This window comes from Squalius cephalus, assembly GCF_949319135.1.
Source record: "Squalius cephalus genome assembly, chromosome: 22".
Lineage (NCBI taxonomy): Eukaryota > Metazoa > Chordata > Actinopteri > Cypriniformes > Leuciscidae > Squalius > Squalius cephalus.
Genome location: NC_137143.1, coordinates 23,354,083 through 23,370,451, shown reverse-complemented (window position 1 = coordinate 23,370,451; position 16,369 = coordinate 23,354,083). Strand labels below are relative to the sequence as shown.

Genomic DNA, 16,369 nt, shown 5'->3' with positions numbered 1-16,369 from the left:
ACTCATAAACCACAGAATAACCACTGAATTGTGTCTCATATTTACAGTCTTTTGACGGAAACGTTGTTTCTTAGTTTTTACACATTTAATCAAATCTAATGGCGCGTCGATTTTAACATGTATCGTTATGCCAAAGCTGTGGAAGCATCCATGTCCTCTTTTTCTATCTTCTTCATCATATACTCTATTTTTCTTCGTCCATGCGAAATTATACTGTCAGAAATCGTGTGCCATATGACACAAATATCTAGTATTAGTTTCTATAGTGTTAGTGTTTAGTTACTTTTTTTTATCCAAACAATTTTATTACAACATTTTGAACAATGAACACATATTCAAAGGCAACCATGAAAAACATTAATCATAATCAAATATAAGGTAGTGATATATTTATACGTTTAATTAGGCCTACTTTTTGTTGTGTGTAATTAGCCTATTATTATTTCTTTAAGAAAGAAAGAAAAGAAAGAAAGACATCACAAACGTTCAACCCCTTCTCATTATTCACTTAAGATAAGATTGTACATAGTAAGTCTAAAGCACGAACGATGCCATCGCCTTTTGTCGGAGCACTTCTGTATTTCAACCACTAGGCGACATCATGTGAATGGCAGATTGCAAAGCATCAGTGTACAAATGCGCAGATATAATGATCTATTTTTAATTAAAGCCAGTTAGGCTCTCACTTTCTGCGTGCATTGCAATCACAGTTCAGATCAAATGCAGCTTTAAACTCCATAAATATATATATATATATAGGTGATATATAGGTGGGACCACTTCGGCAAAAAGCTTATTGTGTTAATCTATTATGTGCTTGACCACGTGCGCCACCAAGCTTCTTACAAGACGCCCATAAACATCCATCAAAATTGATCAGACATGCCTTGTATTATGTTATATGCATACATGGAGTTCAAATGTCTAGCATTGTCTAACATTGTAGAATTTTAAAAAGTTTTAAACAGGCCATCATTCTGTAAACAAATGTGTGTCACTGGCCAAATGAGCTTTCTTTTACAAAAGGTCAGATGTTCTTGCTTCCGTTGAAGTACACAATGGCCTTTGGAAAATTCTCAAATCAAGTGGCATAACATGGTCATTAGGTTTTACTCAAATGTGGAGTGAAGGTAGCTCAAGTGCTGGTGACATTCAAGCAAATATTGAGAAAAGTTGTAGGCTACTTAAATTGTTATTCTTTTAATTTATAGTAAAGATATTCAATTAGAAAAATGCTAAATAGTAGCATTTTCACATTTGGACGTTATTATAGACGTCTTTATTCAAATGAAATGGTAATTTTATAATGTTTGCATGCGTGAATTTCCTATTCAATTAGTTTTTGATTTCATAATGACAATGATTAATAAGTGCTTCAGTTCATTAGTTCAAGTAGATCATGTAGCCTACATTCTTAAGATGAGTCAACAACACTTCACATGAAAATCTGCCAGGGTCCAAATGTGCTGTTCTTCGAGAGTTCGAGTGTTTTGTCCCATTTCCTCACATGCGCCCACCGCCCTTCATCCCTGCTTTATAGCCCTCATTTGATCACATGACCACGGATCGACCAATGGCAAGCCTTATCTGTTTCCTTCAACTTGTTACAATGTAACATCCAGTTGAGCAGCGAAACTGATACAAATGCACGCGACACTGTCTGCTGTTGATTCATGCGTTTGCATTTCACAATGACCCCAGTGGAAGCAATGGACTGTAACTAACAAAATCCGTTTCCACGGACGAGGACGAGGTATGTAACAATAGGACACACGAACCCTAACGTTAGCCTTTGCTTTTAGCGCTATAGCATTAATGGTTAGCTAGCTGAGAGATGCACCGCAAGAGATTAACATAGTCAATTAGCTAATATAGTGATCTACTCTCTAAACTCTATCATTTTGTCTCGGTTTCCTTTGATACAGTGTATATAAGTCATTCTCATACAGCAACGCTATCTACAGAGCAAAGGGGAAAACAAGCTGCATTGTCCTTTTTGTGAGCTGTAATGCATGTTACTGTCTGTGACCAAAGCAGAGAGTTTACACTGGTGAGAATCTGGAGATTTGCTTATGATCATATGTTCAGTCTTTTCAAAGCATGCTGTTATATAGTTTAAGTATCCTTTTGAATAACGGTGATGTATTTATTTTTCTGTAGAGGATGACTTTATTGTCCAGTGTGCAGAAGAGAGATATGTTTGATCTTATATGTGCTCCCATGTGTTTAGCTTGTTATTGTAGTGTCTGTCCAAGCTCATTGGTGAGAAAAAAAAATAAAATGTATTGGTTGCATTTTTAAGTGTGTATGTATGAATGTATTTATGTATTTTATTTATTTATTTACCAAATCAACATTGGATAACACTTAATTTTTAGGTGATGTAGTTTCACATTACTACATATGAAGAGTTCAGATGCAAAAGCCTCTAAGTGCCAACTGAAATTTTCTTCTAAAATGAGCATTTTTATCAAGCTCGTATCAGTAATTTCACTTTAATGACAATTAATAGGTAATTAAAAGTGAAATAACTGAACATAAACATACAAGCTTGATAAAAATGATCATTCTAGTAGAAAATTTCAGATGGCACTTAGAGGCTTTTGCATCTTAAGTCTTCATATGTACTTACTATAGTAATAACAGTAAATTATGCATAATTACAAGTAACTAACCCTAAACCAAACCATAACATTAACCCTAACAGTAACTCTAAGTAGCTGTAATTAATTAATATTGGTTATTTGAGTAAGTATAATGTATCTATGTCACCTTATAATAAAGGGTTACACTTTATTTTAAGGTGTTTATGTTACAGTGTAATTATATATTTAAGTACTGAGTAATAATAATTAACTATGTACTTTATTATAGGATTAGGTTTAGGATTAGGGTTTGGTTGCATGTAATTATGCATAATTTATAGTAATTCCTATAGTTATGTAACTTGTTTAACAAGGACACTGTAAAATAAAGTGTTACCAAATAAAGTGTAACCCAACATTGCATTCCCATACACTTTGCAAAACATAATAACAATTATATATTATAGGCTATTTCTTTATATTTGGATGTTGCATTTAAAATGTACTTTGCTGAATGCACACACTTAAAAAAAGTGAGGAAACCCGTTGCCTTAAAATTATTAAGTAAATAAACTTTATGCGTAATTGAAAAAAAAATAAAACTTATGGGGAATTGTCAAGTTCACAACTTATTTTTTTCAATTACGCAGGAAGTTTATTTATTTATTGTTTCCTCACTTTTTTAAAGGTTTAGTCAACTGATCACTTTGCAGTAATCAGGGAAGCAGTACAAAGATTACATAAAAACAAGTTTTCCCTCTTGAACTTGGGCTTGAATTCATGGTACAGTTTAGTCTGGATGTCTTACATTGATGTAAATAAACTTGACTCCTTAACAAATGTTTCCCATGATAGATATCTGCATATAGTTGCAGTAGCTGAAGAAATTTTAGTGACATGTACTTGGTGGTTTCTAAAAAGAGGGCATGTGAAGGGTCAGACACTGAGCCAGCAACAACAGCAAGATTTCTTTAAACGGTTCAGTGAGTGCTATGGCTGAGGCAACACTTGAACTCGAGCTCTGTGGTCATATCTGAAAGGCCATTTAAGCCTAACTAAACACTTTTTTTTTTTTTTTATACAGTATGCTGAGACTGAGCGTGTTGTGGTGACTAAAGCTGATACAATTTACTGTCACAATAAAGAGACATGCTGAATAAACTACAGTCTTTAATTCAAAATGATTGTTTTATTCATATATCAAAATAGTAGCTATAAGTTAACAGAAACAAATCAGTAGTCTGGTTAAAGGGATAGTTCACCCAAAAATGGAAATTCTGTCATCATTTACTCATCCTCATGTCGTTCCAAACCTGTTTTGATGAAATCTGAGAGATTTCTGTCCCTTCATTGACAGCTACGCAACTACCACTTCAAAAAGTTCATAAAGAGATCGTAAAACTAATCCATATGAATTGAGCGATTTAGTCCAAATTTTCCAAAGAGACTCGATTGCTTTAAATGATGAACAGATTTAATTAGGCTTTTATTCACATTTAAACATTGATCTGCAAACATAAACAGAAGCTCAACCGAAACTGCTTGACGTCTGAGAACAAACCTCATTGGTTCTTGCGGAAGCTCAAACGTGATGCGTAACATGAGAATGAACCTCATTGGTTCTCGCACGTCAAGCAAGCATGCTTGCGCTTCTGTTTAACATAACTGATGTGTGAGTTGATGAATGTTTATATGTGAATTAAAGCCTAAATTCAATCTGTTCATCATATAAAGTGATCGTGTCTCTCCAGAAAATTTGGACTAAACCGCTCAATTCATATGGATTCGTTTTACAATCTCTTAATGAACTTTTTGAAGCGTCAAAGTGGTAGTTGTGTAGCTGACAATGGAGGGACAGAAATCGCTCAGATTTCATAAAAAAAACCATCTTCATTTGCGTTCTGAAGATGAACGGGAAAGTCTTACGGGTTTGGAACGACATGAGGGTGGGTAATTAATCACAGAATTTAAATTTTTGGGTGAACTAACACCTTAATGCATTTAAATACACCCATTGTGCATAAACTCATTGTGCAATAATACTAATCTGATATAAAGTATGTATACACTCCTTTTCATAACTCTGTTTGAAAACGCTTTGAAAAACCAGTTCAAAGTTTAGATGAAAGTGATCGCCGCGCTTTGATTAAATTCAGTGGGCAGCGTTGAAGGATTCACCCAAGCTCAGACTCCGACAGCTTTTGTAAGGGTGACAGCTGGAAAATTGTTTGCAAGCATATTCATTTATTAAAATACATTATAATGATTATAAACACTGGAACTGCAGGACTAAAATAGGAATGAAGTTAGGAAGAAAAATGATCTCCAAATGTATATTAAAATATAAGGCTCAAGACTGACTTGAAAGCACCTGATAGGTCTATCAGTGTGTTGATCAGGATAAGGAAAACTCCATTTCTAATCAGATGAATAGCACACACTGATTGACTAGTGTCAGGTTGAGTTTTTGGACGGCTCAAGTGGGGTTTCACTTTGTCTCTGTCGGATCTGTGCGTAAGGAGAAGCATACGTTACAATGCAAATGAGTCTCATAATGCCACTCCGCTGTCCTGTCTTCTCTTTTTACACTGTGAATTAATCATGGTGTATCAAATGACTGCTAACATCATCCTGAATGTGCCAAACTTTGCTAAACAAACCCAACGCAAATTAGGCATTACTTAAGGCAGCACTATTCTTCTCCACTTACAATCATTGCTAAAGATGAATAAATATATTAGTGCTGTCAAATCGATTTATCGCATCTAACATAAAAGTTGTTTACATATGTGTATATATTATTATTTTTATTAATGTTATATGTCTGTGTGTGTGTCTCTGTGTAAATTTATATATATATATATATATATATATATATATATATATATATATATATATATATATATATATATATATATATGTATGTATATGTGTGTGTCTGTGTCTGTGTATATACAGTATATACCCACAGAGACATATAATATGACTCAGGTCTTATGACTATTATATGACTTATGATAAAGACTCAGGTCTTTTCTGTTATTTATCCATAAGTGGTAAAAAGGTCTCACAGAACAAACAAAAGACTATCTATCTATATATCTATCTATCTATCTATCTATCTATCTATCTATCTATCTATCTATCTATCTATCTATCTATCTATCTATCTATCTATCTATCTATCTATCTATCTATCTATCTATCTATCTATCTATCTATCTATCTATCTATCTATCTATCTATCTATCTATCTATCTATCTATCTATCTATCTATCTATCTATCTATCTAACTATCTATCTATCTATCTAATCACATCTAACAAAAGTTTTTGTTTACATAATATGTGATTAGATAGATAGATAGATAGATAGATAGATAGATAGATAGATAGATAGATAGATAGATAGATAGATAGATAGATAGATAGATAGTCAAAGTCGTTTTTTTTATTATTATTAATCATCAGCTACAGGAAAATATTCATTGTTACTGTAGTTAGAAAAGGTATAGGAGTAAGTTGAACAGTCAGTAGGTTTGTGCGAAGTTTATTGAATGTAGTTTGAAAGCACTAAGAGGAGTTACATTTAGAAGTGTCTGATTAGGAATGAAGTGTAACCCAATTTTGTACAATAACAGTGTCTTGCCTTTGTCAAACCAAAACTATTTAGCATGCAAAATATTAACACGCAGTAATAAAGATGGTTATAGCCATTGCCACTTTTACCTGTGATTAAAGTTATGGCTACAGTACAATGGTAATGTGAGTAGTCAGCCGTTGACACATGATATGCAGTGGTCACTGTAGGGTTAAACTGACACATTGAAGTTTCCATACCATCTATGTACATGCTAGTATAGGTGAAAAATCCCTCACAGTATATACACAAGAACAAGAGATTGGTAATCTGTAGTCCTCCCAATATTTTATAAGGTTGATTCCTGTGAAAATCTCGATGATTTGATTAGTCTGAATGGAAAAACAGCAACATCATAAGGGTTTATTTGTTTGTGGTTCCACAAGAGTCAAGGTCTCCCTTAAATGCATAAAGTTATTTATTTAACACTAATCTTATATAGAAGAGGTTGTAACCTCCTCGCTCATTATATATTCCACTTGCAGTGACACTATATCCAGCGTGAGACACAGCACCACACTTCGTTCAATTTCCTCCCGGGAGGGAAAACTCCCAGGCAACCATCCTTACAACTTCCTCATTTATGTTGTGTCTTGACTGTTTACTCTGCCATTGTTTTGTGTCTGAGGCTTTAAAACCATGTTTGCATCCACCTTTCAGTGTCTGCCATGGCAGCAGGCGTCAGTTTGTTGAGTGACCTGCCCTACACCACCGGCAGCTCAGCTAACAGCGGACAGTCCAACGCTGACATGGAGCGAGGTAATATACTGCTATTTCTCTACCTGTGGCTGGGAGGTATTTTAAACGGTTAATGCATAGTCTTTAATTGAAAACAAATAAGATGTGATTCTGATGCAAGAACTGAACAGACAGAAATGTTTAATAGCCTTTCGTATATTCTAAAAAAAATTGCGTTCTTTTATTGTGAAATGACTGGAACCCTATTTGTTACGGAAAAAAAGTTTGATGTATGTTATAATATAATTTTGAGATATTATTCAACAATTTATCATTACTGATTTACTTGAAAACAAAAACTGATCATAAGGGAAAATATTTGCATTGTAATTAAGTACAATAACATTTTAGTTGTATACAGCATGCATTCAATAAATGGGATTTTCATTTTAATGTATTTAATTTAATTTTAAGTCATCAAAAATAAGAGCACTAGAGCTTGATTATATTGTATTATATTATAATACACCATTCAAATTGTAAATTTTGTGGATTCATTGTTTTGGATATACCGTTCAAAAAGTTTTTTTTAATTAATACTTTTATTTAGAAAGTTCACATTCAATGATTCAAAAGTGACAGTAAAGGCGCATATTATGTTACAAAAGATTTCTATTTCAAATAAATGCTGTTTTGAATAAATGCTTTCTGTTCATCAAAGAATCCTGAAAATAAATGTATGAAAAAAAACAAAAAACATTTGATACTAATAAGATAATGTTGATGAGAATTATTTATTGATAATGTTTCTTGAGCACCAAATCAGCATATTAGAGATTTCTGAAGGATCATGTGACACTGAAGACTGGAGTAATGATGCTGAAAATTCAGCTTTGTCATCACAGGAATAAATTACATTTTAAAATATATTACAATAACAGTTATATTTCACAATATTACTGTTTATATTGTATTTTTGATCAAATAATTGCACCTTTGTGAGCACAAAAACATACAGACCCCAGACATTTGAACAGTTGTGTATAAAAATATTTTTTTGCCATGAAGGGTAATAACGGGTAACAACATGGCTACATTAACATATATAGACTGGTGCAGGCGTCGTAAAGTCTTTTGTTATCTTTTCCCCATCTATTTGAAATGACTCATTCCATCCCGATGGGCTCCTTTAAATACAGAGATAATGCATCTCCTTTTAATCTTCTTTGAATTCAAATGGTTTAGGTGAGAAAGGGCACTCTAATGGCCATGCTAACAAGAACTTCAAACTCATTTCCATTATTTCATAAGCCTCTTCAAATGCTGAGGAGACTGACGTATGATGAATCTACTTTTCTTTTATGTGGTATTCCGAGTTCTGAGTTACATAAAGTCTTTGTATTTACTGCAGCAGATGGAATGCATTAGTTGAAAAGGTGTAATTTCAGCCTCATTTTGTTGAAATGCATGCAGGGTTACGCAACCAGAGCTGTCTTTATCATTTACATAAAACACATCATCCTGTTTCTCTTCCACCTGAGACAACACACACACACAAAATTCTGCACAGCCTCCCACTGACTTTGGACTTGGTCACCATGGAGATCCCCTTCAAGTGCAACTGATGAACCGGTTGAATTGTATTGGTCTCTTATGCCGCTTTTGTGCAGCTAGGTGGTTGTGTAGCGATGATTCACTGCTCTGGGGTCAGCGCTTAGTTTGCTCAGGCTGTGCTGAATGTAGTGTCATCATCAGTGTGTTTGACGAGAGACATGAAGAGACGGGCTTGCTCTTCCCAGGTAGACAAGATCTTCATGGGTTTTCGAAAGACACGTCGGCACTCTGCTTCCGAGATCTTGCTGAAGATCCTGAGGAGGAGGCGTAGCTCAGCTGTGGAAGTTCTGACTTCATCTTCACATAGGGTTATTGTGGCGTTTAGCATGTTCGAGGCACAGGCTGACATCACAGGCTGTAGGTGTAATGTGTCATAGTTGAAGCTATTTAATTCTGCATCCTAATTTTTCATCATCTATTTCTCCAGTGAATGTCAGAGTACCGACTGCAAAGTACACCAAGGTGGGCGAGACTTTGAGGCATGTCATCCCAGGACATATGCAGTGCTCAATGGCGTGTGGTGGTCGAGCATGCAAATACGAAAACCCTTCTCGCTGGAGTGACAAAGAGCAAGCCATTAAAGGACTGTACTCCTCTTGGTAAGCTGTCTTCTTGCTCTTTTGTCAGAAGAAACGGAGTAAATGTGTATTGTTTCAAGTAAACATATTTAGCAGAGTCAACATCCATTCATTGTGCTAGTCCTACACAACTCACAACTTAGATACACTGTTAGTTGAAGGCAACGAAAATGTTAGGGATGAGTTTGAGCTTTTTTTTTCAACCATTCTCCTTTCTGCTTGTCTATCTTGGACAGATGCCAGTCCATCTTATCTTTTGTCTTGGGTTGTCTTGTCTTCCATGAATATTGCCTTTGATACGGATACGCCTAAATAAATAAGAAAAGGAAATAGAGTAGCGCCAAACAATTGTCCAGGTAATAGGATGGGAAAAAGGCCTTTAAGTGCATAGAACCAAAAATAGCTCATAGACTGAAGAATGATAAATCGAGATCCGCACACATCAAAATATAATCCAAAAAGCTCACATCAATTTATTATACAGAGGCCAATTATGCAATTGTCAGCAAAACGTTTTGGTACCTAAACCATTTTGCTGCACGTTGCACTTCTTGCACTTTTGCATTTTGGACTCTGTATATATTTTATTTTCCATCTATCCATTTATTTTACATAAATGTATTTAATAAATAGTTGACACTTATCATTTGCTTTCCATTTTTATTTTCTAATATTTGTATTAATGATATTCAGTCAGATATTTTGTTGATATCTAATTCATACTCTGCTCACAGGATAACTGATAACCTGTTGGCCATGGCAAGACCTTCAACTGAAATCATTGAAAAATTCAACATCATCGAACAATTTCATATGTATGTTGAACTCAGCGGCAAGCTACCAGTAAGTGATTCCCAAGATGCACCAGGGATGACTTTGCTGATGCTTAATCTTCCTTCCTTAGGTGTGGCTTAAAGACAGTAATCAACCTGCAGCGTCCAGGGGAACACGCCAGCTGCGGCAGCACTTTGGAGCCAGAGAGCGGCTTCACATATCGCCCAGAGGTTTTCATGGAGGCAGGGAGTGAGTAGCTCACACATGTACTCAAACATACATCTATTCCTCCATCAGTAGTCAGGGGAATCACGCTGGGATAAATCCTCACTGTTATCACATTAAATTGTCAAAGTGTTTGACAAGCTAAAGAACCCTTTTAAGCAATGTTTGCTTTCTAAACATAGTGATCATGCAGTTGCTCAGCTTCCATTCAGGTATTGAGGCTTAGGGGGATTGGAAGCCCTTAATAAGCTCTCTTGAGAGTGCTGCTGTGCTTACAGAAGGCACCCTCTGGGAAACTATGTAAGGCACAATTTTCCAGCACATTATTATTTCCAGGCACAGCATGTCCAAACATGCATGAAACGTCTCTCAAATTAAGAAAGAGGTCCTCCATGTGTTAGATAATTTATGTTTGTATATAACATATTGAGGCGTTTCTTCAACTATGTGGTCTTTTGGCCTCCTGGACTTTTATGATCTTTAATGAAAATTTCCACCATAATGCCATTTCCAGCTCATCACAGATAATGTTTTATACTTAATAGCATTCTAGGATGGAAATGACACTGGTGGAAATTAATTTTGTTTATATTTTAAAAAATATATAAATAACATTTTATGGTTACTATATGAAATGTAATATTTTAGTTACTTTTTTTCCATAGTTTGACAAAATTGCAGCTTGATTGGAAATGTTCACAAGTGATAATCTAATAACTTGGTTGTCTTCTTGGGCAACAAATACACTAACTTTAGAAAAAACATTTTCTAGTTTTTATAATTGTTCAGTGTGGGGAAAATGACACCACAACTGTGCAACATTTTACATTTTTACACAAATGTTGAATAAATGTCATTTTATTTCACTCTTTGATTATCAGAGATTTAACATTTACTAATTCATATTTTAATATGGAAGTCTGAGTTTTTTGGACAAGGGTAATAAGATATCTTATAATGTTACTTTTACTAAAAACCAACCTCTGGGACATAAAAGTGACTGAAGAAATTCCCATGATTCTGTGCTAAAAGCAAATAACAAAAAAAACATTTGGTCTGAACTGAATATCTTGAAATGCATGACTTTGTTTCATCTTTTACAACAGTTTATTTTTACAACTTTGGCTGGAAAGACTATGGCGTGGCATCCTTGACTACAATTCTTGACATGGTGAAGGTGATGTCATTCGCCATGCAAGAGGGCAAAATGGCTGTCCACTGCCATGCTGGACTTGGCAGAACAGGTCAGTATTTTGATTGAACAGTTTGCAGTGATAACTTAAGAAAATAATGCAGTAGTTTTGCTTTGATCCATTTCACTGATTATCTGATTATTAACTACCCTTCACACACATTCGTCTTCTCATAGGTGTCTTAATAGCATGCTTCTTAGTATTCACATCCCGGATGAGTGCAGATCAAGCCATTTTGTTTGTTAGAGCTAAACGTCCAAATTCCATCCAGACTCGTGGTCAACTGTTGTGTGTGCGAGAGTTCGCCCAGTTCCTCGTGCCACTGCGGAGTGTATTCTCGTGTGCCGAGCCCAAAGCTCACACGGTCACACTGTCGCAGTACCTGACTCGTCAGCGGCACCTACTACACGGCTATGAAGCGCGACACATGAAGAACATGCCAAAGATCATACACCTGGTCTGCAGGCTCCTACTGGACATAGCAGAGAACCGGCAAACGGTGGAAGAGGAGGTGTTGGACATCCCAGACCTCACGGAGGAAGTGGAGAAGACGGTCTCGCTGCAAGCCCTTCAGCAGTTAGGGAAGGAGATGAGGGGGAAAGGGATTCCCATATCCTTACCTCGCTCTCCTGACCAACCCAGCTTGCTTCTTAAAGGACCGCAGTGTGATCCACCTCACGACCGGCCGCTCTGTAGCGACCAGGAGTTTGATGTTCTCTGGAGATGGCCGACGGTAGACAATACCTACAAGTCTCAGCTCATCTTAAGAAAATGTCTTAGCTATAGCGACTCAGCCTTGCATAAACTGGACCCAAGGGTGCAGGTACGACAAAGTCCCCAGAATGCTCTTGGCAGCAAATCTGGGGTAAACTTTACAGAACTTTATTCGTCGCAGAGCAGATTAGCTATACAAACCCCTGAACTTCTGTCGTCCCCATTGACATCTGAAATCAACAACAGTCCCAAACATGGCTCTTTAACTGGTTCCTGTAGCTCCCTGGTACAATCCAAAAAAGTTGAAGGCCATGCATCCTGCTCTCCTGTCTCCATAAAACGTGTACCTCTGAAGGAGGCAAAGCGTAGCATGTCCTACGGCTTTCTAGGGAAGACCAGTGACAGCAGTACAATGTTCTCAAGGTGTCAAGGCGGTAAAAGTCACCTGAGCCCTAATGAAAACACAACCTCTGATGCCACGCAACAATTCACAGATGTTCCTATTTTAATGCTTCAAAGTGAACTCTCACCTGAAACTCGTCATCTGTTCGTGGCCAAAGCTCTCACGATGGACATTGATGGAGAGGAACTCAGCACAGTCTCAGTGTGGCAGGTAGCTTTGTTTTATTCCATAGATTTTTGGACGAATTGAGTCTCAGACCTTCAATTCCATATCCTGTTCTTCTATAATGCAACTCAGTAACTTTCAGTCATTTCCGCAATTGCTGTTGCCCCTCAGACAGAGCTGAACTCCCGTGAAGGTGCATGGGAGAGGTTGTGCACCGAAAGAGATCCTGTTGTGCTCTCCACACTCATGTGGTCTTGGCTAGAGCAACTGAAGGAGCCAACCATCACAAAAGAGGATGTGGAGACTTTGGCTGGAAACCAATTCAATCCCCAAGATGCTCTGAATTCACTCGACAAGGTACCAAAAACATGGAAAAGTGTCTTTAGAGCAGTGGTTTCAACCTTTTTGACTCCAAACCCCCCAATTTGTCCGAGACAATATTTAAAAGCCCTCCTCCAAATATGTACATCTGATGTATGTTTGTCAAACTAACATCATATGTAGGCTACGCTCAAACAATGAGCGCATTTAGCAGCACACAATAGTTTTGGATGTTCTGTAAGTTTGGTCGCGAAACAAATATACATAATAAAAGCCGACCAATCAGGTTGTGAATATATCCCTATGCCTTTAGGTTCAGTATCTTTAGGTTTGTTGTAAAAATGCCAATTTGAAGGCTAAGCGGACCAGGACTAAATGTTAATTTTTTTCTGGACCAAGCGAACCAAGCGAAGTGAACTACAAGTGTGAACACATATATTTAATTACAAATGTGACTTGTTTTTTCACCATCTAAATGGATTATGTGTACGCTAAAACATCTGTTTGTCTTTGTTATTTAGGGACAAAAACAAACCCTTCTGTGTATTCTTGATTGCGCTGCTCATTTGCTAAAAATACCAGAGGAGGTTGAGAATGCCTTTTTTGAACGCACAATCAAAGCATTTACTTGGGTAAGTCATGGCCACGAAATAGTTTCACAACAGACTACTGGTGAAATTGAAGTTAAATTTTTTAATTGTTTATCCTAATTCTGTGATTGGTCTAATCCAGATTTCCTCAGATTCAGAGAATGGGCAGAGAATCTATAAGACTCTGAAAGATGTCATGATCCCTGTCCTCAGTGATATGAGAAGAAAAGCAATGGAAGAGCTTGAGCTGACCTGCCACTTTTCCCACGTACCCTGACTCTGGATGTGGAATCAGAAATCTGGAGTCTGCACTGTAATTTTGAAGAAAAAAAGAAACAAACAGGTTTAGTGTTTTTTTTTTTGTTTTGTTTTTCTGTTTTCAGTGGTGTCTTAGCCATGAATACTCATCCAAATAATGTATTTTAACATCTTTTATTTGTGAGAGAACAATAATTACTGCCATACATGTATGTGCCACAAGTTTTTTTTAGGCTATTTTTCTAATTTTGTTCCTTAATAGTTTATTTTTGGTACACAATATTTATTAGCTAACTGAGGAAACTATTTATTAATAAGTATGTCATGTATTTATTTTATGCCTTTGTTTGACTCTAACGAACTGAGGATTCTCATGAAAATGTGTTTTGTCGTATAAGAATACTGTTTGAATAGATGGATGATGTACCTCATTATTGACTAAACCAAAATAATATCACTGTGCAACATGTCTCATTTTATGACACAGTCTTTAATACTTTGACTGAATGAAGCAAATTGTCAGATTTGCTGATTCTTGCCTTTGCAATTTAAAGGTTTGTATTTAAGGTACAATAGAGGACAAGTGAATGCTTTCATTCATAATGCAACACAGTTTACTTTAGGAATAGCTCAAAATGGCCTTGATAAATTCATTTGAGAATGTATCAATACAATTCCTGCTAAAACACAATGCTGTCCTGTACAGGCTTTTGCAGGATGATCTATACCTTTTATTGGCATTATTTATAACTAAGCTGCTTCTTTTAACGAACTTAAAAAAAAAAATAGGAATATGTACTATGTTTGTCGTGGTGTTTTAGTAAATAACACTGTGGTGTTGAAAATGACCTCATTTGTCAACTAAAATGCTATCATTGTCTTGTCTTTTTAAGTAAATATAATGTAGCCAGCAGAATACACGTTTATTCATTCATGTCTGTGGAAGAATTGTAAGATGTTTAATTGTCCGATTCCTAAAGACAGAATATTGTGGATTTTCCCAAAGCACTACGGGCCAGATTTACTAACCGTTTGAAAAGCTCTTTTGGCGTTAAAAAAAAAACTACTTACAGCATTTACTAAAGACATTCAGTGAGAAATTAGCGCTGAAAGGGAATGGATGCAGTTATTTTTGCGGCTGACCTTATTGCACATGAATTTGTTGGAGTTTCCCTTTCAGACGCAACATTTATGAGGAGAAGAGACTATAAATAAATCACGCAACGGCGGCAACGCGATTTACTATTACTAAGGTTTGCGCTAGTCAATTTTGCGATATTATTTAACGCTCCCAAAATAATTGTAATCCTGATGCTAACGCTTTCATGGTATTGCGCTCTTATGCTAATTTGCCATGTTTAGTGGATCTGGCCCTAAATATTTTTTATTTATTACTTTTTCATTCAAGTCTAATAAATAAAGCTCTGAATGGTATCTTTTTGCATAGTGTCTTATTAACACACTAATTCAACCTTGCCTCCATTAACCAAGATTCTTTATTACACTATTAAATAAACCTTGTTCATTTTCATTGTGTTCTGGATCATAATTTCATGAAAGAAAACCTCACCATTGCAATTAGAGTGCGGGGTCAGCTAGTGCTGCAAATTATAATTCTGATAGTTGTGTTTCCTACTGTATTTTTTGAAGTGTTGCTTTCCAACCAACTCCAGCTTTTGAATAAGGCAAGATAACACATGAAGTTTTAAAAGGACTTGGTATGTGTGAAACACAGAATGGAATTGTCTTGTCTTGTGTGTCTGGATCTTTTCATTCAGGCTGTTCTGGAGCTGCCCTGCAGCTGTAATTACTGCCAGAAGTGCATCAAACAAACTCCAGTTGCGTAAAATTGTGCCCTTTTTTCCTGCCTCATGTTCTGCTAGGTCAGAAAGTAATTTTCCATGCATAAATCCACCAGAGTGTGATAAATGGTGTTTTATATTCTAATTGAAAGGTATGCCAAATATGAAGATGAATCTGAATTTGGGTTTGTGCTGAGAATACTTTTATTCAGAGCGCTGCTGTTACTGAATAAGTTCATCTCTGGTTTATTTTGTTCTTTATCAGTTTACAGGAAATAAAGCTATTTGGAAACCTTGTCTTGAGAGATGATGTGCATCTGGGGTGAATATTAAAACAGCATGTGTTCTTATTAGCACTTTGTTTCATAGGTCAAGACAGTGCTGTAAAACAGACAAAAAGCCTCTACTTTAAATATGTTCAGAATACTTCAAGATCCTCTTACAGATAGTAAAGATACAAGTTATTGCTTCCACATACATACCCTATCAATCTGAAAGTATATGCTCCAACTTGTTCATTATTCCGATTATACCTAAACATGGCTGAATAGTCTTGGTTTTATAAGTTGTGGAACTTTCTCTCAGACAACTCATGAGCGGTTGACTCGCTTAGACCTTTTAAATCTAATATCACATCTGGGTCATTCCGTGTCAAATCAACCAAATCTTCCAAACTCACATTTATTTTGTTAATAGCCCCCTTTTTTTATTTTTTTTTATATAAAGAAAGACAAACATAAGTAGGGATGAAAGCCAAAATATAACATGTCATGGATGTATATATTTTCCTGAGTAATCTACTATTTAGTAAAGGAGGGTAAAAATGACA

The 16,369-nt window shown here is 35.9% G+C and overlaps 2 protein-coding genes across 2 annotated transcripts in view; one reads left to right on the top strand and one right to left on the bottom strand.

The window, feature by feature from the left end:
* Positions 1-16,369, bottom strand: part of alpl (alkaline phosphatase, biomineralization associated) — a 343,644-nt gene that overhangs the window by 232,761 nt on the left and 94,514 nt on the right. The gene's annotated exons all lie outside the window — the stretch shown is intronic.
* Positions 1,592-15,841, top strand: ptpdc1a (protein tyrosine phosphatase domain containing 1a). The gene is made up of 10 exons (XM_079856913.1): positions 1,592-1,753; positions 6,886-6,984; positions 8,945-9,116; positions 9,830-9,910; positions 10,000-10,118; positions 11,201-11,338; positions 11,464-12,614; positions 12,741-12,926; positions 13,412-13,522; positions 13,623-15,841. The coding sequence occupies exons 2-10, from the start codon at positions 6,894-6,896 to the stop codon at positions 13,755-13,757; spliced, it is 2,184 nt and encodes a 727-aa protein (XP_079713039.1). The 5' UTR covers positions 1,592-1,753; positions 6,886-6,893; the 3' UTR covers positions 13,758-15,841.